The 26,821-nt window shown below is 42.5% G+C and overlaps 1 protein-coding gene across 1 annotated transcript in view; it reads left to right on the plus strand.

Moving 5' to 3' along the window:
* The first annotated feature begins 1,505 nt into the window (after window positions 1-1,505).
* Window positions 1,506-26,821, plus strand: part of LOC144596249 (uncharacterized) — a 127,493-nt gene continuing 102,177 nt past the window's right edge. The window contains exons 1-8 of the mRNA XM_078404460.1: window positions 1,506-1,626; window positions 5,921-6,037; window positions 7,644-7,742; window positions 13,321-13,455; window positions 18,965-19,063; window positions 19,941-20,066; window positions 21,498-21,608; window positions 22,800-22,919. Of these exons, the coding sequence (XP_078260586.1) occupies window positions 5,966-6,037; window positions 7,644-7,742; window positions 13,321-13,455; window positions 18,965-19,063; window positions 19,941-20,066; window positions 21,498-21,608; window positions 22,800-22,919 (762 nt within the window). The 5' untranslated portion in view covers window positions 1,506-1,626; window positions 5,921-5,965. The remainder of the gene's footprint in view (window positions 1,627-5,920; window positions 6,038-7,643; window positions 7,743-13,320; window positions 13,456-18,964; window positions 19,064-19,940; window positions 20,067-21,497; window positions 21,609-22,799; window positions 22,920-26,821) is intronic.

Raw genomic sequence — 26,821 nt, forward strand, 5'->3', positions numbered from 1 at the left:
TGTAATGGGTGGTGGTCAATTCCCTCAGGCAGCGGCTTCTGTGCGTCCTTAACCTGCAAATGTAACCCTGAAAGTATTCGGGTTAGTTGATGGGCATAGACCATTTAATGCGTGGAGGTCTAAAATTCCCGGGTGGGACATATAATCTCCCCTTGGGATCCTTAGAGGTCTCCCATAGATAATTTCTGCTGGTGATAACTTAGTAGCACTATGTGGAGTGATTCTCATTTCAAATGATATCTACAAGCGGCTATTGCAAGCTGCTATTCTGCAGGACCTATACATCAGGAGGTGTAGATCCAGAGCCAGCAACATTATGGGGGACCCCTACCACCCCAGCAACGGACTGTTCCAGCTGCTACGGTCGGGCAAACACCTCCGCTGTCACGCTGTGAAAACAGAGAGGATGAGACGGAGTTTCTTCCCACAGGCCATCAGGACTGTTAACTCTCATATCACCAGGGACTACTTTAATTTACTGTATTAATTTATTTTTTGTGTTAAATTTTTTTTTCTATTCTGTTTTGTAGTTTTAGCACACTCCATAGGCGTTGCCACTTTCATTTCACTGCACATCTTGTATATGTATGTGACAAATAAAGTTGACGACTTGACTTGACTTGACTTGAAATAGTGCCAGTGGTAATACCTTAATCCATGGCTGTCCGGTCTCACCCATTAATTTGGCCCATTTGTTTTTTAATGTTCCATTAGCCCTCTCAACCATCCCTGCAGCCTGAGGATGATGGGTACAGTGAAACTGCTGTTTAATACAAAAGTGGTTGCATATCTCTTTGTTAACTGCAGCTGTAAAGTACGGGCCGTTATCAGAACTGATGGTTTATGGTTGTACGAACCTTGGAATAACTTCCTTTAATAACAAGGTGACTGTTATTTTGGCGGTGCTGTTAACGGTCGGCAAGGCTTCAATCCATCTACTAAATAGGTCCAGAATTATCAAACAGTATTTGTAAGAATGAGCTCGAGGCATTTCAATAAAGTCAATTTGTTGACTTTGAAAGGGACGTGATGGCATCGGTGTTGTCCCTGAGGGCGCTTTAACTGGCTTTCCCGGATTAATTTTTTGACAGATTTTATATTCCGTGGCCAGTTTTAATGCCTCTTGCTGAATTTTTGGATGCCACCACGTCTCCTTTACAATTCTTATCATTCCCTCCTTACCTGCATGTGTGAGAGAATGCAGGTAAGTGAAGAGCACAGACAAAAATACATCGGGTACACGTACTTGTCCGTGAGGGGTCATCCAAAGACCTGTGTATGACAACCCTTACGTTTCCACACATGATATTCGGTATCAGAGGCGTCCCTCTGTAGTTTTTGCACTTCACCCATATGTGGCAGGACTGACCGGTCTGTTCGCTAGGATCATGTCCCCTGGGGGTACCAGGTTACCTGACTGACTAGCCGCTGTTTTAACGACTTGGTCAGCATACGCGTTTCCCCGGGAGACGGCATCGTCTCCCCCCCCCCCCCCCCCCCCCGTGTGGGCACTGCACTTAATAATCGCTAGTCCTATGGCCATTAATTGTCGTAGGGGGCGAGTCGGAATGCACTGGTGGATGTGCCAGAAAGGCGGAGGGATTCATTGTTGAACAGAAGCGAGAGGTAAGATTAGGGTTCTGCAGGAGTGCCATCTTGTAGCGTCCGAGCCGTGCCTGCCTGAGTAAGGTACTTGGTTTGATCAGCGTTCATTAAGGTGACCACACAGTGGGTAGTATACACGGTTATCGGCTGATGTAGAGTAATATTAGAGGCTGCTGAGATGGCCGCATGTATACCAGGCAGAATCTGTGTGCATGGAGGGTACCCGCGGGCTGCTGCGTCCAGTCGTGCGGAAAGGTACGCCACCGGTCTCCGAGCGTTACCGTGGTATCGGTCGGGTGAGCACCGCGGAGACACAGTCTTGTATTACGGTAACATCGAGTTGGAAAGGTCTATCATACAGCGGCCGTCCAATGGCTGGGGCTGAGGAAAGGGCTTCCTTCAACTGGGTAAAAGCAGCCTGCTGTTGCTCGTCAAGTTCGAGGCGCTTGGGCGCATTGGTAGATGCTAACGGGGAAAGATGTTTTGTATAAATCGTTACATCAGGAACCCATTGTCTGCAAAGGTTTACTAACCCCCAAAAACGCCCGCATTTGTTTCAGAGTCTGTGGCGTTGGGTTTCGATGGCGTGGGTACTTTGTAATTGTGGCGAGTTTCTCGGGAGTGAGTGGCCGTTCAGCTGCACTCAACAAGGTTCCGAGGAACTTAACTGTCTTTTGTCCCTGAGAGACCTTCCATCGGGGGATCACTGGTGTCTTCGAAGTTATTGTTCAAATCCTTACTAGCGAGGAGTAAATCGTCGACATACTGTGTTACCGTTGACCCTTTGGGTAGTTGTAAGGTTTTCAGTTGGTTTGCCAAAACCTGGGGAAAAATAGTAGGTGAATGCACGAACCCCTGAGGTAGCCGGGTCCAGGTATATTGGTTACCTTCATAGGTGAATGCGAACAGATACCGGCAATCTGGATGCAGAGGCACTGCAAAGAAGGCATGCTGCAGATCAATCACTGTAAAGATAGTAGCTTCTGCCGGGACCTTGCTTAATATAATTGCGGGGTTCTGTACGATGGAATGCATTGGAGTCACGATTTTATTTATGGCTCTGAGGTCTTGCACCAGCCGCCATTCCAATCGCCCTGGTTTGGGCACAGGAAGGTGGTCTCACTACCACCTCATCATCTTCCTCATCACTAGCAAATAGGGTCGTCGTGCCAGATATGGGCCCTCCGGAGGATTTCTCTACCCTCGTTTTTCCCTTTTTTGTAACCCATTGCTTCCCTGCTGCTTATTGGCGCCACTATATTTCTCCTGTTTTTCCTGTTCCTCTGCCCAGTGACATTCTGCCTCAAGCACTTTCTTGTCCTTCAGTGTCCCATCTTTATCTCTGAGCTCTATCCCTCTTCTACATGTGTAGTCCTCCAAACTTTATCTCTTCCCTCTTTCCACCTTTTCTCGGCTTCCTCTTTCCATTCCCCAATTCTCTTTTTCCACTTTTTCCCAGCATCTCTCTCCCAGATCAATGCTCTTTTAATAGTTTCCATATTCCATGTTCCCCCCGCCGGCCATGATTAATTTCCCAAACTCTTTGTTAACTTGAAGCTTAAAACTCTATAATCGCTCTTACATTTTGGATTTCAGTAGCATATTTGTTGGACGGGCGCGCCCCCGTCAGTGGTGTCCAATTTATTTCCCATGTTCCTAATCACAATAGTTAATTACAACTCTTGATGATAATTCTTAATCACAATTCTTAATGAAACCAAATGGACCAAAAAACCCAAACAGACCAGGGGCTCAAACCCCCCAAAAAACCAGACGGACCAAAAAAAATAATGATCAAAAAACCAGGGGCACAAACCCTAAAAAACCAACCGTCAGTTGTCTTGTTACAAGGGGTCTCAGCAGGAATTAGATTGACCTCTGACTAGAGGTACACAACAAAGGCAATTATCACATTGGTGTAACCAGACATGAAGGCAGTTTTGGCCATTAATATCTTCCATGCAACTGACCATATACACAATAGTTAAGTATCTCTGCAACCAAATTAGCTGTCTGGGCTTGACTTCTGCAGTACACACATTTTTTTAGCCACATTTTCTTTAGTCAAGCATCCCATCAACCTCTGCAAGGCAAGGCTAGGTAGCCAACTTTATCACTTCCTTTGCTCCACAATGCCTTTCAAGCCTCCTTTAACCCCGTTCAAGATAATACTGGAAAATATTACCACCACCATCACATCACCGATGGTTCCACGTAGGTGTTCTCAGATTTAGAAAAAGAAAGAGCGGATGTTACCTTTGCAATGAACACAGACCTATAACAATATTGCTCAGATCTACTGTATGTCAAATGAATGAGCTGGTAGGACTGGGGGGTGGTTGAGGATAGGGACAGGATGAGTGGGGATAGTTTTCCTTGGAGTGAAGGAGGCTGAGGAGTGACTTTAGAGAGCTATCTAACATTATGACCGGCATAGACAAGATGGATAGTGACAGTTATTTTTTCTGGGAAAGGGAATCTAAAACTAGAGGGTACGGATTTAAAGTGAGAGGGGAAAGATTTAAAGGGAACCTGAAGGACAGTTTTTTTTTTCCACAATGAAGGTGATGGATATATGGAATAAGCTGCACCTTGCACTGGACAGAGAAGTAGTAGAGACGGGTAGAGACAGATACAATTTGAGCAGTCAGGCAAGTAGATAGACTTTAGAGATACAGTGTGGAAACAAGCCTTTTGTGCCACCACCTCCGCACCAACCAGCAATAACCCCATATACTAGCACTAGTCCTACACATTATGGCCAATTTACAATTCACAGAAGCCAATTAACCTATGAACCTGTACACCTTTGGAGTGTAGGAGGAAACCAGACCACCCAGAGAAGGCTCATGCTGTCACAGGAAGAACGTACAAACTCCGTACAGACGGCACCTTATGTCAAGATCAAACCCGGGTCGCTGGTGCTGTAAGGCGGCAACTCTACTGCTGTGCCATGTGCCACCCTAGCTTTAAGGATAGGGAAGGTTTTGAAGAGAGAGGGGAAATGGGGCTAGCTTCGGTAGGCACCTTGGTCAGAAAGGACAAATTGGGCCAAAGGGTCTGTTCACAAGTTTTATAACCCTGACTCTATAAACAGAGTTTTAACAAGAATGAAAAGTACATAGTTGAAATTGACCAAGGTTAAAATGAGGAGAAAATGACAGACATGTCAAAGACATGGTGCAGCTTAATTGTTGGCGGGTAATGTGCTCCGAATGTTTGGGCTGGGAGCCTTTTAAGACTGAAGAGAGCTACCCATTTTGGCTCTTTTCAGGGAGCATAATAATGAATGATCTGTGATTACTTTACAAACATGTTGTCCCATCAATTAAAGCTGTGGTCATTGAGAACTCAGACCAGTAAAATATAGACACAACATAGAAACATAGAAACATAGAAAATAGGTGCAGGAGTAGGCCATTCGGTCCTTCGAGCCTGCACCGCCATTCAATATGATCATGGCTGATCATCCAGCTCAGTAGCCTGTACCTGCCTTCTCTCCATACCCCCTGATCCCTTTAGCAAAAAGGGCCACATCTAACTCCCTCTTAAATATAGCCAATGAACTGGCCTCAACTACCTTCTGTGGCAGAGAATTCCACAGACTCACCACTACCTTCTGTGTGAAGAAATGTGAGAAGAAACAACAAACTACAGATGCTGGTTTTATGAAAAAAAAGACATTGTTGATGCAACTCAGTGGGTCAGGCAGCATCTCTGGAGAACAGAGTTTGGGTTGGGACTAAAGAATCCCAACTCAAAACATTGCTCATTCACCTTCTCCAGAGATGCTGCAACCCTGAGCAGGAATATTAGAGTATTGATTTCCATCTGATGGTTTCCCCTGCAGCTATAGATTTGCAGATGACACTGACTTCTCTTTACTTTCTCCATAAAAAGGTAGAGTTTGGTTTAGTTTTGGTTTCTTATTATAGTCGTGTGTTTCAAGATAAAGTGAAAAACGTTGTTTTGCTTGCCATCTTGCTAAAAACATCCATACATGGTTACAATCAATACCATATACGAGTACATTAGGTAGTGCGAAGAGGAAGGCACCAGAGTGCTGAATATGGTGTGATAACAACAGAGACATTGCACATTTAATAAAGGGAAAGGGCTGCAGCGAGTTTAATTGGGGGTTAGGGATACATCCTAAGCTTGTGAGAGTTATTTTCAGGAATCTAATAATCGTGGGAAAGAAAATATCCTTGAATGTGGTGGTAATTTCTGGAGGAGCTACTGATGACTGAGTGTTAACAGTTATATGAAAGTTTGTTTGCATCTCCGTCTCATCATTTGACATTTCCTATTGCAGTTTCCTTCTCCAGAAATAACAATCCAGGACGATAAGCAAGATGAAATGATGATGGAACAAGGATTAACCAATCAATTTGATAGCGCTTTTATGTCAATAAACACACCAACCAAGTTGGTAAGTCTGAACTCAACTGGTAAACTGAGCCAGGATATTGCTGGTGAAGCACCTCATTTCATCTGTGACCTATGTTGTTGATTCTTGCATGGACCTCAACAATTGAGTCCTCCACTTTCTACCAACACATGAATTAGTCTGAAAATTCTGCACGGAGGACAGCTGCTTTTGGTTCATTTTTAAAAATGTATTGGTGGATGAGGTCACATTAAATTAATCCCAGGGTTAAACATTGGGTACTCATCATGCATAAACATTTCCCCCTGTGTGGGGGAAATGGCTTGGCTTGACAAATAGCAGTAATCATTTGATCTCAGCCAGAGAAGATACAATTTCAGGAAGAGCTGATGAGTTTTCAGAGAACAGGGTGTCATTTTCAAGGCCAGCAATTACTGCTCATTACTAATTTTCCTTCAGAAGGTGGCGGTGAGTTGCAATCCTCTTTGTGAAAATACTCCCACAAGTGCTGTTGGAGAAGGGAGTTAGACGATTTAGACCCAGAGAGGATGAAGGAATGGCAATATATTTTCACATCAAAATCATGTGTGACTTGGGGAACCTGTGTGTGGTGATCTTGCCATGTTCCTGCTTCCTTTGTGGGTAAACTTTGTTGGTGTTGGAGGAGCCTAATTGCTGTGCATCTTGTGGATAGTAAATACTGCTGTCAATGTGCATCGGTAGTAGGGGAAATTCACGTTTAAGATGGTGGTTGGACTGCTAGTCAAGTGAGCTGCTTTGCCCTGGATGTGGTTACGCTTCTTGAGAGCTGTTGGAGTTGCACTCATCAAGACAAGCATTGAGTATTCCATCATCTCCTTGATTTGTACCTTGTAAATGGAGCAAAGAACTTGGGATATTAGGAGGTAATGGATCACTACAGGATCCTCAGCCTCTGACCTGCCCTTGTAGGCATGGTATTTATATAGCTGGCCCATTTGTGTTCCTTGTCAATGGTAGCCCCATGGGTATCGGTGAAGGTAACTTCAAGGATAAATGATTGATCCATTCTTGTTGAGATTGCTTTGCCTACATGTGCAACACAGAGGTTATTTGTCAGATTTGTCACTGCATGAGCTGGTCAATTTGCTGAAGGGTTGCAAATGGAATAGAACATTACCGTTATCGTTAAATAACTCCACTTCTGACCATAGGATGGCAGGAAGGTCATTAATGAAACAGTTGAAGATGTTGGGCTTGGGACACTGATCTCTTGAACTCTTGGTGCTAATTGATCTCCAGCAACAATGGTCTTTTTTGATATATGATTCCAACCAACCACTTTGGCTAGAATGTTACCAGGGCTCCTTTTTGATCAACACAGCTTTGATTGTCAAAGGTATCACTCTTACCTCACCTCTGGAATCGGCTCTTTGGTTTGCACCAAGGCTGTGATGAGATCTCAAGTGTAGTGCTCCTGTTGAAGGCCAAATTGGGCATTAGTTATTGGCAGGTAAGTGCTGCTTGAAAGCGGTGTGAATCATATCTTCCTTTGCTCTTCGGTGGGTTAAAAGTTAACTAGGTTGTGATTCCCCAGATGAAGCAGTGAGAGAGGTATCTGAAGGTTTATCTGCATTTGATCGCCATCATTTGAAACTTCTTATTGCAGTTCCGGACTTCAGTGACAATCCAAGACAATACACTTGGGACGAATGAAAATACACCCAAAATTGAGTTCCATGATGAAACCCAGAGCGAACCAAGCCATGTAAGTGTGACGGCAACTTGTGAAGAGTTGATGCTACAGTAATTTCTCTTCAGGTTTCCTGATTTTGTGTAATAATGAAGATTCCACTATATAGTATCCTGAGGGGCATATTCACAAAGTGAATGGTATGTACATCTGTGACAGTTTTGTCATTTGATTTCAAACTTAACTCGTCCGTTTCCACTAAGTATTTCTGTGAAAATAGAATTAATTAAATGAAATGAGACTCGAATTAATGAAATCTTTGGGCAGATTTTAACTCCTGAGATAATCGCGGAATGACTGGATCACAATTAATCAAGACTTCTTCAGGCCAACAAAGTAATGGCCAATAATGCAACAAGGACGATGGAAGATATAGATTCACATTCATCAGTTGGCCCATTTGGCCTAGTTGGCAAGGATTACCTCTGCATTTGATTTATTTCATTAACTTTGAATTTTATTTCCACTAAATGGGAATAATATACAATGAGAGTGCCAGAGTTTTTGCCATTTATGCACGTGCACCTATAACAGCATTGATTCTTTATATTGCAGTTACCTTTCCCCTTTCCCATATTCAAAAACATTGAGCGAGAGAAAGGCGAAAGCATGCCCTCACAGGACCACGATACAACCAAGCTTGAAAAGTCAATGGAAATGATTGGTGGTTTACTTTCAACCAGTCTTACTCAAACTGCAAGTCAAGAAGCTATAGTGAGTGCAAAATAATAATGCCTTTTGGGGCGTTTAAGGTAGAAGGAAGAAAGCTAATTAATAGAGAACAGAAGAGTGCAAGTGCTGAAATCTGGAATGAAGAAACAAACTGGTGGCAGAACTCAGCAGGTCAGGCAGCATCTGTGGAGGTACGGGAAGGTTGACATTTTGGTTCAGGGCCTAGGATCAAGACTGCAAGTGTATGGCCAGTATAAAGAGGCAGGAGGGAGGGGTGAGAAGGAGTCTGGTAAGTGTCAGGTGGAATCAAGTAAGATGGGGTTGATGGGTAGTTGGAGTCAGGTGGAAGAAGGGCAAGGAAGGAGGAAAATAGAGATAGAGGCTGTAAGGGATGGATCATTCTCCCCAGGTTCTATCCGCCCATCACCCACACATCTATCCACTTGGGTTTCTTCTCACTTGGCCTATCTTTCCAATCCCTCCCCATCATCCCATCCTGATCTGCTTGCATCAATCATCTACCAACTTCTGGCTGGACTGGACCCTATACATAATATTAAGAATTCTTTGCAGCTTTCAGATGATCTTAGAAAATGGCTATGACAACTAGGTCGACATTGGCATGGTGGGCCAAATGCCCTGTTTATGTCCTGTATGTTTCGATAACAGTCTACTGCTCTCACCCCAAGGAGAAGTGCTCACCTCTCACTCCAAGGAGAAGTGACTCACAGCACCAGTGTCCCTGATTCAATTCTGACGCCAGTTGCTGAGTGTGTGGAGTTTGCACATTCTCCCCGTGACCAGGTGGGTGTTTCCTTCCACATCCAAAGATGAGCAAGTCGGTAGGTTGACGGACCACTGTAGATTTCCCTTGGAGTGTAGGTGTGCAGTAAAATCTGGGGGAGTCGATGACAAGTTAGGGAGAATGGGGGAAAAAAAGGATTAATGTAACATTGGTGTAAATGGACTTGATCGCCGTGGCCGGTTGTCTTTTTTCTGTGCTATTTCTCCCTAATTCAAATAGCAAGTATCAATAACACCACCTTTCTGCAGCAGGAGATGAGACTAAATGTGTCCAGCGCAAACTTGGAAAGAATCAGAGCATAGAAATTCAGTCCAACTGGCATTTTAGCTGCCTCCAGCAAAGTGATTTTGAGTGTGCTGAACAGCTGCAGGTTTGGCTACAAGAAGTCATATAGACATGGAGCAATATAGTACGGAAACAGCCCCTTCAGTTCGCCTTGTCCAAGCCAATCTAGTTAGCATTCTGGCCTATATGCATGCATTTGGCCCATAATTCTCTAAAATTCTTCCTATCTATATAACAGTCCAAATGGCTTTTGAAATCTGATTCTTGTATCTGATTCCATACCTTCCTCTGGCAGCTCACTCCACATTCGGATTACCCCTGAGTGGAAAAGTTGCCCTTAGGGTTCTATCTTAAATCTCTCCCCTCTCACCTTAACACTGCTGTATGTCTTTAGGTTTAGAATCTTCTGTATTTGGAAAAAGATTGTGAGTATGTGTTTTATCTATGTTCCTCATGATCAGTAAGGTCACCCCTCTGTTTCCTATGCTCCAAAGGGAAAAGTCCTAGCCTATCAACTCCATAACTCAAGCCCACATGTCCAGGTAACGTCCTGGTGAATCTCTTCTGCACTTTTTAATAACATAATTACATCCTTCCTTTATATGGGTGAATCGATCACAGCAAGAGCTTTCATGGAGGAGGATCTCCTCAAGCATCATTCCACAGCAGATGCCAAATGCCTTGCTCTAAACTCCTCCCTGGAAAACCTATATTCAACAAGGACTCCTAAATCAGACTTCTATTTATTGGCTGCAGCACCATGTTCAACACAATAATCCCATCCAAACTCCTGGACCTGTGAGTCAACATCCCTCTCTGCCACTTGCCACTTGCATCCTTGATTTTTTGACCCACAGACCTCACTCAGTGGGGAAAGGGGGCAACACCTCTTCCCTAATAATTCCCAACACCAGCGCTTGCAAGAATGCGTTCTCAGTACCCTACTATTCTCCCCAAACACTCATGACTATGCAGCCAAATTTGGCTCTAATTCCATCTACAGGTTTGCAGAACATGCCACAGTGTTGGGTAGGATCACGAATAATAATGAGATGGAGTAGAAGAAATGGTGTCAGAACAATAATCTCTCCCTCAATGTCAGCAAGATGAAGGTTATTGACTTCAGGAAGCTTGATGGAGTACATGCCCCAGACAACTACATTGATGCCAAAGTGGAAATGGTTGTGAGCTTCAAATTCCTTGGTGTTAATATTACCAATATTCTGTCATGAACAAACCAGATTGAAGCTATAACCAAGGAGACACACCAACGTCTTTACTTCATGAGGAGACAGAGGAAATTTGGCACGTATCCTGTACTCTAAACATGTAAAGCACAGGAATTGATGTCAGCATGCACATGAAAAGGGGCAATTTTAATATAATGCTACTTAAAAGTGCACTGTTGTATCTAATTTCTACAGACTCATGTAGACAACTGAAAGTAAGCATGCAGGTACAGCAGGCAGTGAAAAAAGCTGATAACATTTTGGCCTTCATGACAAGAGGAATTGAGTATAGAAGCAAAGAGGTCCTTCTGCAGTTGTGCAGGGCCCTAGTGAGACCACACCTGGAGTACTGTGTGCAGTTTTGGTCTCCAAATTTGAGGAAGGATATTCTTGTTATTGAGGGTGTGCAGCATAGGTTCACTAGGTTAATTCCCGGAATGGCGGGATTGTCGCATGTTGAAAGACTGGAGCGACTGGGCTTGTATACACTGGAATTTAGAAGGGTGAGAGGGGCACTTATTGAAACATATAAGATTATTAAGAGATTGGACACACTAGAGGCAGGAAACATGTTCCCAACGTTGGGGGAGTCCAGAACCAGGGGCCACAATTTAAGAATAAGGGTTAGGCCATTTAGAACGGAGATGAGGAAAAGCTTTTTCACTCAGAGAGTTGTAACAATGTTCATCCTCAACATTGATGGTCTCCCAGTATCCACCTCACCTCACATCCGGAATCTTGGAATCATCCTTGATCAAACCCTCTCCTTCGACAAACACATCAAACACATCACAAAGACAGCCTTCTTCCACCTCAAAAACATTGCTCGTCTCCGTCCATCCCTCTCCTCCACAGCTGCAGAAACCCTCATCCACGCCTTCATCACCTCCCGTCTGGACTACTGCAACAGCCTCCTCTATGGCGCACCCTCAAAAATCATCAATAAACTTCAATACATTCAAAACTCCGCTGCCCGTCTACTCACACACACACCTCAATCCGTGACCATATCACCCCCTTCCTTTATAAACTCCACTGGCTCCCCATCCCCCAGAGAATCCAGTACAAAATCCTCCTCATAACCTACAAAGCCCTCCATAACCTGGCCCCATCCTACCTGACCGACCTCCTCCACAGGCATACTCCCACCTGCACCCTCCGCTCTGCCGCTGCCAATCTCCTATCCCCCCACATCCGGACTAAACTCAGATCCTGGGGGGACAGGGCTTTCTCCATCGCTGCTCCCACCCTATGGAACTCACTACCCCAAACCGTTAGAGACTCCCCCACACTCACCACATTCAAAACATCGCTGAAGTCTCACCTGTTCAGTACTGCCTTCAACCACTGAAGGTCACCTCACCTTCTGTCTCCTTTCTCTGTTCATTTATTTATTTACTTATTTATCTATTTATTCATTTCCCTATGTTCTCAAAATCTCTGTAAAGCGTCTTTGAGTATATGAAAAGCGCTATATAAATAAAATGTATTATTATTATTATTATTAAATCTGTGGAATTCTCTGCCTCAGAAGGCAGTGGAGGTCAATTCCCTGGATGCTTTCAAGAGAGAGAGTTAGATAGAGCTCTTAATGATAGCGGAGTCAAGGGGTATGGGGAGAGGGCAGGAACGGGGTACTGATTGTGGATGATCAGCCATGATCACATTGAATAGTTGGCTCGAAGGGCCAAATGGCCTACTCCTGCACCTATTGCCTATGGTCATGTTTCAGCCACATTATTTACATTCTATATTGTAAAATAACTATTTTCTGAAATCTCATGCTGTAAACTTTACAAGTATATTGAATAATCCAGCGCCATACAATGAGGACTTGGCACATCAGCTTTGTTAATTGAAATTGAATTCAAGTGAGGTTAAGTGATGCAATGGAGTTGATTAATATTATTGAAAGTATATTGAGAGGAGGAACAAATCAAAAATAATAAAACTAGAGTTTATCGATATGTCAAGTCAAGTCAAGTCAATTTATTTGTATAGCACATTTAAAAACAACCCACGTTGACCAAAGTGCTGCACATCTGACCAGGAAAAAAAAAGAAACATACAGTGGCAGGCAGCCAAACACAACGGCGCGGCCATCTTGAACAAAATGTTAATTCAATCACCCACAGTCCAACAATAAAAGCACTAAACAGGCACCCAAAATTACCCAACCCCAAAAACCCCCCAAAACACAGTCCAACAATAAAAGCATTAAATAGGCATTCAAATCACACACCCCAAAACCCCCAAAAACACAGTCCAACAATAAAAGCATCAAACAGGCACTCAAACCACCCAACCCCAAAAACACACAAAAAAAGAAACATCCATCAAAGAAACATCCATCACAGTGAGTCTCCTCCAGTCCTCTCTCTCCTCACTGTGATGGAAGGCCACAATGTCTTTCCCTTCTCCCGCTGTGCCTCGCCCGCAGTCAGGTTGTTGTGGTTGCAGGCCGCACCGGACGGTCCACAGCGGGCCGAGCCCAAGGCGCGTCGCGTCGCAGCCGCTCCCGCAGCCTCCGTGTGTGAAACAGAGAGGTACTTTGTGTAAGTAAAGATTCACCTGAATTTGTGAATGATAATTTGTTTTTAAGGGTTTCTTCGACTTGGATGCGTATGATCCACCTTTGGAACAAATCAAGATTAAATATGAACCTGAAATTGAACTCAACAAAACTAGAGACACCACAGACTTGCTCGAATTTAAAATGAATTTACAAACAAACAATGTAAGTCTAGAAACCATTTAGATTGGAGAACATTAGTGATGGTCAAGATACAATAGTGTGGAAGGATATAAATTATAACCATATTTAGAGATATTAAAAGAATGGGTTTAGTTAAAATGCATTGGCACTCAAGTGGGCGAAATTTGCCACCTCTACCCTTCCGATTTCTCTTTCATTAAAGAAACTCACTATCTTCTATGTTGTACAGAAAAGGCATCAGCCTCTCCATTCTCTTGGATATTCTCTGATATCATTCTTGTAAAAAAAAAATTGCACTCTCCCATGCTTGTACACTATTCGTAAGACGTACACTGGATTGTGCAGAATTAAACTATTAATGTAATTTCCCATCCCTGTTGAAGGACGGCACGGTAGCGCAGCGGTAGAGTTGCTGCTTTACAGCGAATGCAGCGCCGGAGACTCGGGTTCGATCCTGACTACGGGTGCTGCACTGTAAGGAGTTTGTACGTTCTCCCCGTGACCTGCGTGGGTTTTCTCCGAGATCTTCGGTTTCCTCCCACACTCCAAAGACGTACAGGTATGTAGGTTAATTGACTGGGTAAATGTAAAAAATTGTCCCTAGTGGGTGTAGGATAGTGTTAATGTGCGGGGATCGCTGGGCGGCGCGGACTTGGTGGGCCGAAAAGGCCTGTTTCCGCGCTGTATATATATGATATGATATGATAAGTAACTCCATTGCTTTGTTTTAATTTTCAATATCGTCATCAACAAATATTTTCCATCAATCATTCCTGGTACTTTAACCTCTACAGTCTTTGTAACATCACATGTTTCCAATTCTATTTCATCTCACTGTTGAAATCCTCATTTGGTAATTCTGTTCCTAACTTTTTTTCCAGCCAGTCATCCACCCACCAGCTTAGTTGACTGACCTTATTTTAATTTGTAGTAAGTCTTGACTAGCTATCCTTTGTCTGATTGCCGGTGTTGGTTATCCAGCATTTCAGTTAAATATCTTAGTTGGTGTTCAAATCTTTCTCCATCCTTGTCCTTGTCCTTTCCCCTCTCTGTACCTGCCTCCAATATTACAGCAGTTGTAGATCTTTATCTTCAAAGATGGCAACTAGTCTGAGGGATAGCTTATACAGGCATTTGGATGGGCAAAGGCTGTTTAGCGATAATCAGCGTGGTTTTCTACGTGGGAGGTCTTGTCTCACAAATCTGATTTTTTTGAAGTGACCAAAAAGGTCAATGAGGGCAGAGCTGTAGATGTTGTTACATGGATTTCAGCAAGGCATTCAACAAGGTTCCACATGGTAGGCTGCTCTGGAAGGTTAGATCACACGGGATCCAAGGAGATATAGCTGAATGGATAGCAAATTGGCTTAATGGAAGGAAACAGAGTGTGTTGGTGGAAGGTTGCTTCTTGGACTGGAGGCTTGTGACGAGTGGTGTGCCTCAGGGTTCGGTGCTGGGCCCGTTACTGTTTGTCATCTACATCAATGATTTGGATGAGAACATACAGGGCAAGATTAGCAAGATGGCTGATGATACAAAAGTGAGTGGTTTTGCAGATGGTGAATATGGTTGTGAAAGATTGCAGCTGGATCTGGATTGATTGGCCAGGTGGGCTGAGGAATGGTTGATGGAATTTAATACAGAGAAGAGTGAGGCGTTGCATTTTGGGATGTCTAACATGGGCAGTAAGCGGTCGGCCTCTGGGGAGTGTTGTGGAGCAGAGGGATCTAGGAGTGCAGGTACATGGTTCCATGAAGATCAAGTTGCAGGTAGTTAAGGTGGTCAAAAAGGCTTTTGGCTCATTGGCCTTCATCAGTCAGAGTATTGAGTGTAGAAGTTGGGAGGTCATGTTGCAGTTGTTTAAGACGTTGATGAGACCACATTTAAAATATTATATTCGGTTCTGGGCACCGTGTTATAGGAAAGATATTGTCAAGCTTGAAAGGGTTCAGCAAAGATTTATGAGGATGTTGCCAGGACTAGAGGGTGTGAGCTATAGGGAGAGGTTGTGTAGACTGGGTCTCTATTCCTTGGAGCGCAGGAGGATGACGGGTTATCTTATCGAGGTGTACAAAATAATGAGAGGAATAGATCGGGATAGGCACATAGTCTCTTGCCCAAAGTAGGGGAATCAAGGATCAGAGGACATAGGTTCAAGGTGAAGGGGAAAAGATTTAATAAGAATCCGAGGGGTAACTGTTTCACACAAAGAGTGGTGGATGTATGGAAGAAGCTGCCAGAGGGGATAGTTGAGGCTGTTGTTATCCCATTGTTTAAGAAACAGTTAGACAGGTACATGGATAGGACAGATTTGGATAGATATGGACCAAGCGCAGGTAGGTGGGCCGGTGTGGGAAAGTTGGGCTGAAGGGCCTGTTTCCACGCTGTATCACTCTATGACACTATGACTTTAGCTTGCCATCAGGTTTGACACAGACGATGTGGGCTGAAGGCCTGTGCTATACTGTACTGTGATCCATATGCATACAAATTAGGGAAATAGATTCCAGCTTGTGTCTGGCTCGGTTTCACGGTTTTTCCTTGGAGGAGTGAATGATATGGGTTGACACTCATTGAAATTCAGAAGAATTATACAATTAGGTTTGGAGGGATATTACAGGTTTGGAGGGATATGGACCAAGCGCAAGCAGGTGGGACTAGTGTTGATGGGACATTGTTGGCTGGTGTGGGCTTTAGGCCGAAAAGCCTGTTTCCACAGTATCATTCTATGACTTAAGTCCATTTTGCTGCAATAATGATGGCTTATCCTCCTCCGCTCCAAGGAATAGAGTCCCAGCCTACTCAGCCTCTCCCTATAGCTCAGAACCTCTAGCCCTGGCAACATCCTTGTAAATCTTCTCTGTACCCTGTCCAGCTTGGCAACATTTTTTATAACATGGTGCCCAGAACTGAACACAATACTCTAAATGCAGCCTCACCAACATCTTATACAGCTCCAACTACCTCTTTTATTCTCGCTGGAGTTTACATCCAACAATAGAAATTCAGGAGGTGGAGAGGCTACTCAGGAGACAGAAAAGCCGGAAATCTCCAGGACCGGATAATGTTTACCTCTACCCTCAAGATCTGTGCTGAACAACTGGCACCGGTCTACACAGACATTTTCAACCTGTCCCTGCAAACCTGTACTATCTATGCCTGCTTCAAAGTCTCCACTATTGTCCCTGTGCCCAAAATGAAAAGGATCACGACAAGGACAAATGACTGTGGTTTTAATGACCACAGGCCTGTCGCACTGACCTCTGTAGTCATGAAGACCTTTGAAAGACGTGCTGGCCCAGCTGAAAAACATCACAAACCCCCTGCTGGACCCTCTGCTGTTTGCACACAGGGCCAATAGATTAGTGGTGACACAGTCAACCTACGCCTGCACTTCATCCTCCAGCACCTAGACCACAAGGAGACCTATGCAAGGATTTTGTTTGTGGAATTTAGCTCTGCATTTAACACCGTTGTGCCAGAACTACTACACTCCAAACTCTCCCAGTTGACTGTGCCTGAACCCATCTGTCAGTGGATCATCAACTTCCTGACAGACAGGATGCAGCATGTGAGGCTGGGAAAGTACATCTCAGACCCGCAGATCCTCCGCATAGGAGCACCGCAAGGCTGCGTACTCTCCTTTACTCTCTCTACACCAATGACTTCACCTCCACAGACTCCTTTGTCAAGCTTCTCAAGTTTGCGAATGACACTACCCTGGTTGGACTGATCCAGGATGGGAAGGAATCTGCCTACGGACAGGAAGTGACACAGCTGGCAACCTGGTGCCTTCGTAACAACCTGGAGCTCAATGTACTTAAGACAGTGGAACTGATTGTAGACTTTAGGAGAGCCCCCTCCTACTCATCATCAACAACACCACAGTCACATCTGTGGAGTCATTTAAGTTCCTTGGAACCATCATCAAGGACCTTAAATGGGAGCCCACCATCGACTCCACAGTCAAAAAGGCCCAACAAAAGGATGTACTTCCTGTGGCAGCTGAGGAAACACAATCTGCCGCAGGCAACGATGGTCCAATTCTATACAGCCATCGTAGAGTCCGTCCTCACCTTCTCCATCATGGTCTCGTTTGGCTCAGCCACCAAGCATGACATCCGGAGGCTGCAACGAATCGTTCGTTCAGCTGAGAAGGTTGTTGGCTGCAACCTTCGCCCCATTGACGAACTGCACACTGCAAGGGCCAGGAAGCGAGCGGGCAAGATCATCTCTGACCCCTCTCACCCTGGCCACAAACTCTTTGAAGCATTTCCCTCTGGAAGGCGACTCCAGACTGTCAAAGCAGCCACAGCCAGACATAAAAACATCTTTTGTCCGCAAGTATTAGCTCTACTCATTAACCAAAAGTCTCTTTTTGTTCTGGTTTATTTCACTCACATGTTTAAACTGTAATGTTGTATTCTTAATGTTTTAATGTTTTATGCTTTATTCATAATTGTTTACTGTATGTTCATGTTGTTACTTGCCAGCGGAGCACCAAGGCACATTCCTTGTATGTGTACATACTTGGCCAATAAACTTATTAATTCACCATGACCTCCCAACCTCTATACTCAGTACTCTGACTGATGAAGGCCAATGTGCCAAACGCCTTTGTGACCTCCTTATCTACTTGCGACTCCACCTTCAAGGAACCATGCACCTGCACTTCGAGATCCCTCTGCTCTACAACACTCCACAGACCCTTACCTTTCACTGCCCATGTTAGACTCCCAAAATGCAACACCTCGAATTTTTCTGTATTAAATTCCATCAACCTTTTGTCAGCCCACCTGGCCAATGGATCAAGATCCTGCTGCAATTTTTCACTATCTGCAAAACCACCCATTTTTGTAATCTCTTCTGTGTACACATGTTCCATATCTCTACATTCCCTGCTTATCCATGACTATAAAAGGTCTCTTAAATGCCAGTAGCTTCAACTGCCAGCCCTGGCAGTTTAAATAAAACTACTGCTTTTAAGTGTCTTTATGTATAATACATATTTTCTGAGGATGTTTTGAAGATATCCTTGATGCGCATTCTCTGTATCCTTGGAAATCTTTGGCTGTGACGTAGCTTTGACTCAAATGTAATTTTGCAAGTCTAGCAGCAGGCATGTGACGTGCCCCCCCTTGCGGGAACTTTTGTGTTTTCAAAACCTCAGTCTGAGGGATGTTGGGCTGGGATAAGGACAAGAGGGTTATTTCATCAGGACATTTGAAGGATTTTGAGGAGGCCGCAATAATACGTCTCCAATGCTTTATGGTGCATGAGTATATACACAATACATACTAGCTTTAAATGCAGATGAAGAGATGGACTTCTGTCCATTTCCCTCCATGTGCTGCCATTTCCTGCCATGCACTGTTGTTCCAGCAGTTTTATTTTCTTCAGATTTTAATTGCCTGCCAGGTTCAGTATTGTTGATTCCACAGGTATTAAAAATCCTGTATCAATGCCAGTTGAAATTACATCAATTATTATTCCTACAGTATTATCTCATTTTTTCTCTCTCTAAATATAGGAAAGTGTATCAAAAAATAATGAAATCTCAGATGAAAGACTTCTCCAAGCAATGTATGATGCAGAATTTGATGTATCTCCTACTTCCAAAAGTAAACAGGTAAGTTTTACAAATGAACAAGAACAGGATTATTTTGATACACAAAGAGACTAGAGGATGGTAAATGCAGATTTTTTTTTTACATCATAGTTGAAAATTAGGTTATTGATTACTTCAACAGACTTCTGTGCTTTGGATAGAAGTATTTTCATCAAGGTCTGTTGCATGTTTTGTTGTTTTCCAAACATTCTTTAGGAAGTGGAAATGGATGTGGAAATGTTGTGCCATACCATTCCAACACCTCGTGCTTTTCTTCTTGGCAGCAGCACCAGCATAAGCCATCAGAGATAACTGGGCTATCTCCAATAGATACCATCTCCTTTTCTTGCTGACGTTGAGGGAGAGGTTGTTGCCTTGGTACGGCAAGGTTCCCCATTTCCTTTCTGTACTCAGTCTCATTATTTGATATCCAGCCCACTATGGCGGTGTCGTCTGCGAACCTGTAAATTAAGTTGGATTAGTATTTGACTGCACAGTCAAGAGTTATGTTAGGGTGATTGTGGAATGAAATGAAAGAATTAGAGTAAGTGTATGCAAGGCAAAATGGCAAGGCTTACAACAGAAAGCACACTTTTCTGACAAGAAATTGGCTTACATCTAGTTCTCAGGAATGATACCTTTGTGTCACCTGAGGACCTTAATTTATTAGAAATATTGTGCATTATCCACGTTCAGAGTTAATCCTTCCATTTGCTTCAAGGTTTCTTTCATGAGCTTCACAACTGAGCGGGAAATTAACAAGAAGAAATATTCTTATCCACCTCAAACGTTAGATTGTAATTTGCAACTTCTATCCTGTGCAGCTGGCTTGAAGGTCCTAAATTTATTGCAGCATTTATTATTGTTTCATTATTAACATTCAGCTTATTGAACATAGGGTGTTCCATCAAGGAGAGGTACTGAAAAAGATACAGACATCAATGGTTACCAAATGGCTATCTCAAGTTCAAGAAGTGTGGTAAAGCCAAGCACATCAGAATCCCCAACACACTCAAGTTCCAAGGTAATGTATCCAGTGAGTCTTTGATGACCTGAGTGGTCTTTAATGCAGTAGAATTTTAGAATGAAGTATTTAGCATCTGGATCCATTGATGTGCTCCAGTTATTACTGGATATAAATTACAGCAAACCTATTATGATTTTTTTTTAAATACCATGCATTTTTGAGTTCATGATTAATCCTTCTATTTACTTTTTGATTTCTTTAACAATATCAGCAGCAGTGCATTCAATTATAATTAGCGCACAGTTTTTGTTTATGAAAACTAATAACATTGGTTTCTTCTGGATGCTCCAATTTCCTAAAACAATTCAAAGATGTGCGGGTTAGTACTTTATCTGGCCGCTATAAATGCCCTCAGTGTGTAGGTGAGTGGCAGAATCTAAGGTGAGTTGATGAGATATTGGGAGAATTAAAATTTGGATTAATATAAGATTAGCGTAAACAAGTGATTGATAGTGCCAATTTGATGGGCTGAGGGATCTGCTTCTGTCTTGTCTCTCTTTGACTCTAACATTTTGGTTTGTTGACGGATGATCACATCACAACGTGATATGATGGATCCTGGCAAACCCCAATCATCCATTGGCCAAGGAACTAACTAAGATAAAAGGCTGAACACTGGCTAAAATGGACAGATTAGCATGTGTCAATGCAGCATTTCTGTTCTGGGAAACCTAGAGAGATGTGAAAAAATCTTATTGGTGTGCGAACCTTCAGTGGTCCTTGCTGTTTCAGCAGGCTATCCACTGTCCACTATGTCTGTCAATAAAAAAACAGTTGGGTATACTGTGATCCCAATGTCATTTGGAGAACAGAACTAGTGTGGTGAGTTTAGAGATCTGAATCAAGCAGAATATTGTAGACTGCAGTCACTGTCTGGATACTTTTTGCAAACAATGAGATTCAATTGATAAATGTTTAAACAATAGCTTTCATTAAAAGGTTAATATTATTGTGCCTTATTATTTAAGTGGTAAATAGTTAATACAATGTTTTAACAACTGAGAAACCCAAGTAATAGCTTGCCTTTCTTTGATTTCGGAGATGTTTCTCATCTTTAAGAATAGATATTACAGTAGTTATAATTCCAACAGTACAATCTACCCCAATTGTTATGGACCTCTTTAAAATGGATTTTGATTATAGTGGATAAGATTTATTTCGACCGAGGCGTCCGTTCAAATCGGAAACAAAGGATTGAGTTAGTTGTTTCATGGAGTAACTGCTAGGTGGTTGGACTGAATCTTGTCTCAGTCTGTGTTTACCGTTCCTGTTTATTGTGTGTCTTGTTCAGTGTATGTTTATTGGCTATTTTTAACAATACAGGACATGTTTACCCCCTATATTCGGTTATACTCCCCCTATGGCCCTTTATGACAATAGATATCTGTATTACCACTCAACTTGCCTTCTCTTTCTCTTTACATTCAGGAAGACCTGGTTATTGCCACCATGACTGGGCACCTAATTGAAACTACTCAAAATAGATTTACTGGTTCAACAAACTTTACAGATATTTCATCATTTGCACCTGTTTTGGAGGCAAGTACCAAGGTTATCACAGTGTTTGTCAAAAGGGGAATACCATCCCACACAAGAGGAGAAAGTTATTCAAAACCCATCCCTCCGCAAAACTGAAGCATCCATATTGATGCAAGTTTTTTCTATATTATGGCAGAAACAAGGTCTTCAGTGGCCTAAGTAATGTACATTGTTTTAGAATTTATGAATGATGAAATATTTTGCATCTTAATCCATTGAGGTGTAGATTTTACTGATTGTCGAGAAGCAAACCCAATTGCAATTATGGAAATATTGTTCACAGTTTTGTGGGTAATCCCTTCTACATAGAATTTTAATTTCTCTTAATTCATCATTCCAATGCCTTTCTAAATAGTACTAATAATGGAACCAATAATAATTTGGCCCCCTCTGGCCATCTTCACCAGAAAGCTGTGCTTTGATCTGAAGGAAATTGAATAAGATTTTAATTGACTAGATAGAAAATCATTCCACTGGTTAAATTCCATTACTGTACTTTTAAGAAACTAAATCTAGTTGGAGAATTTTAAAGACGATTTATGTGGGGAACTGGATTGTTTCGTGGTGTTGCTGTTTCATTTCTGGGACTAAGAGGTCACATCCAATCTGGAGTGTTGAGAAAGTATCCATAGAATACACACAGCAGATATTGGGTGGAAAGTATGTTTGGTTTGAAGTTTAGATCGTGGCACATTTTAGACACAGAAGAAGCAAGTATGATTTTCTATGTAGTGTACTCTCTTCAGGGATGGTTTTCTAATTGATATGTGTGTGTTTGATGCTAACAGTGGGTTTCTTTAATAGATTAAGTTGTCCTTGTAATTAATCGATGAATCAGTAAGGCAAACAGTTCTAAAGTCAGAAAACATGTACATGGAGATACAAGAGGCTGCAGATTATGGAATCTTAAGCAAAAAAGAACAAACTGCTGAAGGAATTTAATGAGTCAGGCAGCATCTGTGGTGGGAAATGGACAGGCAACGAACCAAAACATTGTCTATTTCCCTCCACAGATGCTGCCTGGCACCCTGTGTTCCTCCAGAAGTTTGATTTTTGCACTATATTGTACATGTCTGCTCCCATCAGTGTAGGAGCTTTATGGATATCAAAAATACTGTATCCATGGATGTATAAACTACAGCAGTTATTATTCTTGTATTATTACTAACAATCAACTCTATCTTTTTCTAGAATAATCAATCAAAAAATGCTCCCCTAGGAGCCTCAATTGATGCAAGCTTAGAAAGCGTTAATCCTGAAGCTGATTCTAGTGGTGCCTCAGGAGCATCCACACCCAGGAGTGGTTACAAGGTATGCATACAAATAGCTGTGGATGAGAGTTCACTGTAAATAAGTTGAAGGCAGAGAATTGACAGGAAATGGTGCAGGGCTCAATTTTCTCAAATCTGAGGTGTCCTGAGGGGTGCAGGTGTGTGTGCGTGTGCGCATGCGCGTGCACGATATCGTGATCTAACTAATCCCATCTGCTTATTTGTGGGCTCTATCCCTCTATTCTCTGTCCATTTACATGTCTGTGTAAATGCCTTATGAACATTGCTATAAATAGATGCTTATTACCTTTTTTGCCCGTAATTTCCAAGCACCTATCTCTTCGTGCAAAGCTAAACGTGCCTCACAAATGTCCTTTATATTTTCTTTCCTCTTAGCTCAAACCTATGCCTTCTAATATTTGACATTTCTACCCTGGGATATTGACTCTAACTATCTAGCCTTTCTATGGCTCCAATAATTTAATGAACTTCTATGGGATCTCCTTTCAGCCTCTGACGCTCCAGTTTAAATCTTACAATCTCCACCCCTTTCCACTTTCCACAGAGACCATTCCCTCCACAACTACCTGGTTAACATCCATTCGCACCCAAACCATGCCCTCCCCAGGTACCTTCCCCTGCAACCGCAGGAGATGAAATACCTGTTCCATTGCCTCCTCCCTCGACTCTGTCCAGGGACTCTGAATGTCCTTTCTGGTTAGGCAGAGGTTCACTTGCACCTCCTCCAATCTCATCTACTGTATCCGCTGTTTCAGGTGTGGACTTCTATATATCAGCGAGACCAAGCATAGATTGGACGATCATTTCACTGAACACCTTCGCTCAGTCCACCTGGGTCTATGTAATCTCCCGGTTGCCGAACACATTAATTCCCCTTCCCATTCCCAGACTGACCTACTCCTCCATTATTAGAGTGAGTTCTAACATTTGTTCTATATCGCCATCTATTTCTCTCGTGTCCCCTTCCCCTGACTCTCAGTCTGAAGAAGGGTTTTGACCCAAAACGTTACCTATTCCTTTTCTTGAGAGATGCTGCCTGACCAGCTGAGTTACTCCTGCTTTTTGTGTTTATCTTCTGTTTAACTCAGCATCTTCAGTTCCTTCCTACACACAGAGTTTGTTTAACCTCACATTATAGCTAATTCTCTCCAATCCAGGCAACATTCTGGTAAACCTATTCTGCTTCCTCTCCAAAGCTTTCACAACCTTCCTGTAATATGGTGAACAGAACTGTACGCAATACAACAAATGCAGCCTAACCAAAGTTTTGTAAAGCTGCAGCATATCTTACCAACTTAAATAATGGCCCAACTGATGAAGGCAAGCATGCTGTACGCCCTCTTTACTACGCTGTCCATTTTCAGGGAGCTCTGGACTTTCACCCCAACATGCCTCTATACATCATTACTCCCACGGGTCCTCCTATATACTGTATAATTTCCTTTAGTATTTGATCTCCCAAAACGCAATGCCTCACACTTATATGGATTAAACTCTCTCTGCCATTTCTCCATCCAAATTTCCAGTTGATGTGTCCAGCTGTATCATTTGACAAACTTCCTCATTATCCATAACTGCCCAAAATTTTGTCTTGTCTGTAAATTTATTTATCAGACCACCTACACTTTCTTCCAGGTAATTTATATATATCACAAATAACAGAGTCCCAACAAGGATCTTTGTTGAACATCCCAGACATGCTGTGATAGAAACACCCCATCCACCACTATCCTTTGAATTCAACGACCAAGCCAGTTTTATATCCAATTTAACTGCGTGACTTAATCGTTTTGACTTGCCTACTCTGAAGGACCTTGTCAAATTCTTTAAGTCCACATAGACAACATCTCCTGGTCTACACATATCAATCAACTTCACTTCATCAAAAAACTAAATAATATTTGTGAAACAAGGCTTCCCCACACATAGTCTTGGTAATTTTCCCAAACAAGTGCATGCTTTTACAAATGCAAGTATATCCTCTCCCTTGGAATCTTCTCTGATAATATCCCTCTCACTGATGTAAAGCTCACTAGCCTGTAGCTTTCTGGTTGACCCTGTTGCCCTTCTTAAACAAAGGAACAATGTTGGCTATTTTCTAGTCTTTTGTGACCTCTCCTATGGCTAAACATAGAACAAAGCTCTCAGTGAAGGCCCCAGCAATCTTCTCCCTTGCCTCCCTCAGTAGCCTGGGATAGATACTATAAGCCTTGTAGACTTACCCACCTTAAGGGTTATCAAGAGACCTAATGCCATCATCCTTTTAATATCAAAATACCCCTCCCTGTCTCACTATCCTCTATCTCCTACTATTTGTGAATGCCAATATTTCATTTAGTACCTCGCTCATTTCCTCTCACTCCAGGCATACTTTTGCTCCTTTGCCCTTTCCCAAGCTATCCTCTTGCTTTTAATATACATATAAATCTTTTCTTTAATCCTACTTCCCAATGTCATTTCATTGCCCCATTTACCCTCCTAATTTCTCATTGAATGAGTAAACAAATTTGAGCTGGATGGGAAGAAATTTCTGACTGCAGCAAGGTACTATCATCTGAATACTTCTCTTGAAATGATGGTAGAGGTAAAATCAGTGGTGATTTTCACATTCGTGTGGGGTTTAGAAAGGAGTATGGCATTGATATTAATTAGATCATTCGTTTGAAAAGCCAACAAAAGGGTTTGATGAGTTAAATGACATTCTGAACTTGATTCTCTAGTTGCAACCCATGGTATGCAGTATGTTTCAGAATTCATTTGACGGCTCAATTCATTATAGTTGATTGTAGAGTTGAACCAGCATTTTTGGGAATGGAAATTTATAAATAGAGTATTACAAGTGCCATGCAGTTTTTTTCTTAATTACAGAAATATTCTAAAAAAAGGTCGGATTTATTGAGAAATTCCACCAGTTCAATCGATCAGTTAACTGATCCATCAAAAGGGAATCAAATATATTTAGTAGACACGCAAATTGCAGATTCGTGGGGAGAACAAGAAACAGAGACCAATATGATTGTTGGGGAACGGAGCATTGAGAGGGTAAGAAAGTGAAACCATGTGTAAATGTATTTTTCTCCTCTCCTCCCAGTTTGAATGCAGCAATGCTTGTGGGACTCTAGCATCCCTCGACCCCTCTCCCTTTATCTTCATATATAAGTTTATAGGGGTTGGCTGTAAGATTTTGAACGATAAGACCAACATATCTGCATAAAATTTGTCTTTGCACTTAGCATGGATTACTGGATATCGACCAATAATCTTTAGTATCTAGTAAGTAGGCTTCTGCCAATCCAAATGTGATCGATCAGATGAGGAAATGACAGTGGTCTGACTTGGGACTGCCCTGAACTTACAATTCAGCTACTTACTGAATCAATACTCATGTTCGTTGTACATGCAGCAGAGGGAATTTATTTGGGTTTTTGGTGCTTTAAATCTGAAGTACTTTTATCTTTATTTCTGGCAAAAGCCTTTGTTTAACATACTAAGAACAGGTGGGAATTGTAAGGTGGTAGAGCTATTTGGCATTCTATTCCCAGTTATTCTCAGTAGAATGAAACTGTACTTCGAATGCTCTTTATTTTGACGCCAATGGCCTGCCAGCAGCCTAGACCTCGTGGCAATCAGTTGGCATAATATGGTTTCCTGCTGTTTCTGAACTTAAGATAAGGGAGAGTGAATCCAGAAAACAGATGGGTCAATTTGATGTCAATTGTGTGAAGTTACTGAAATCTGTGTCACAAATCACTTGGATGCATTTTAACTAACTGTGGAATTGGCACAGAATTGAGTCTCCTTGAGCATTTGAGGTGCTGGGTGCCTGATATCCTCTGCAAGGCTGCAGTGATGAAAATGAGAAAAACAGCTTTGTAGTGCATGCTTTTGTCGGGAGGAGGCATACAGATAAAATCAAACCAC

The sequence above is a fragment of the Rhinoraja longicauda genome, chromosome 8, assembly GCF_053455715.1.
Source record: "Rhinoraja longicauda isolate Sanriku21f chromosome 8, sRhiLon1.1, whole genome shotgun sequence".
Taxonomy (NCBI): Eukaryota; Metazoa; Chordata; class Chondrichthyes; order Rajiformes; family Arhynchobatidae; genus Rhinoraja; species Rhinoraja longicauda.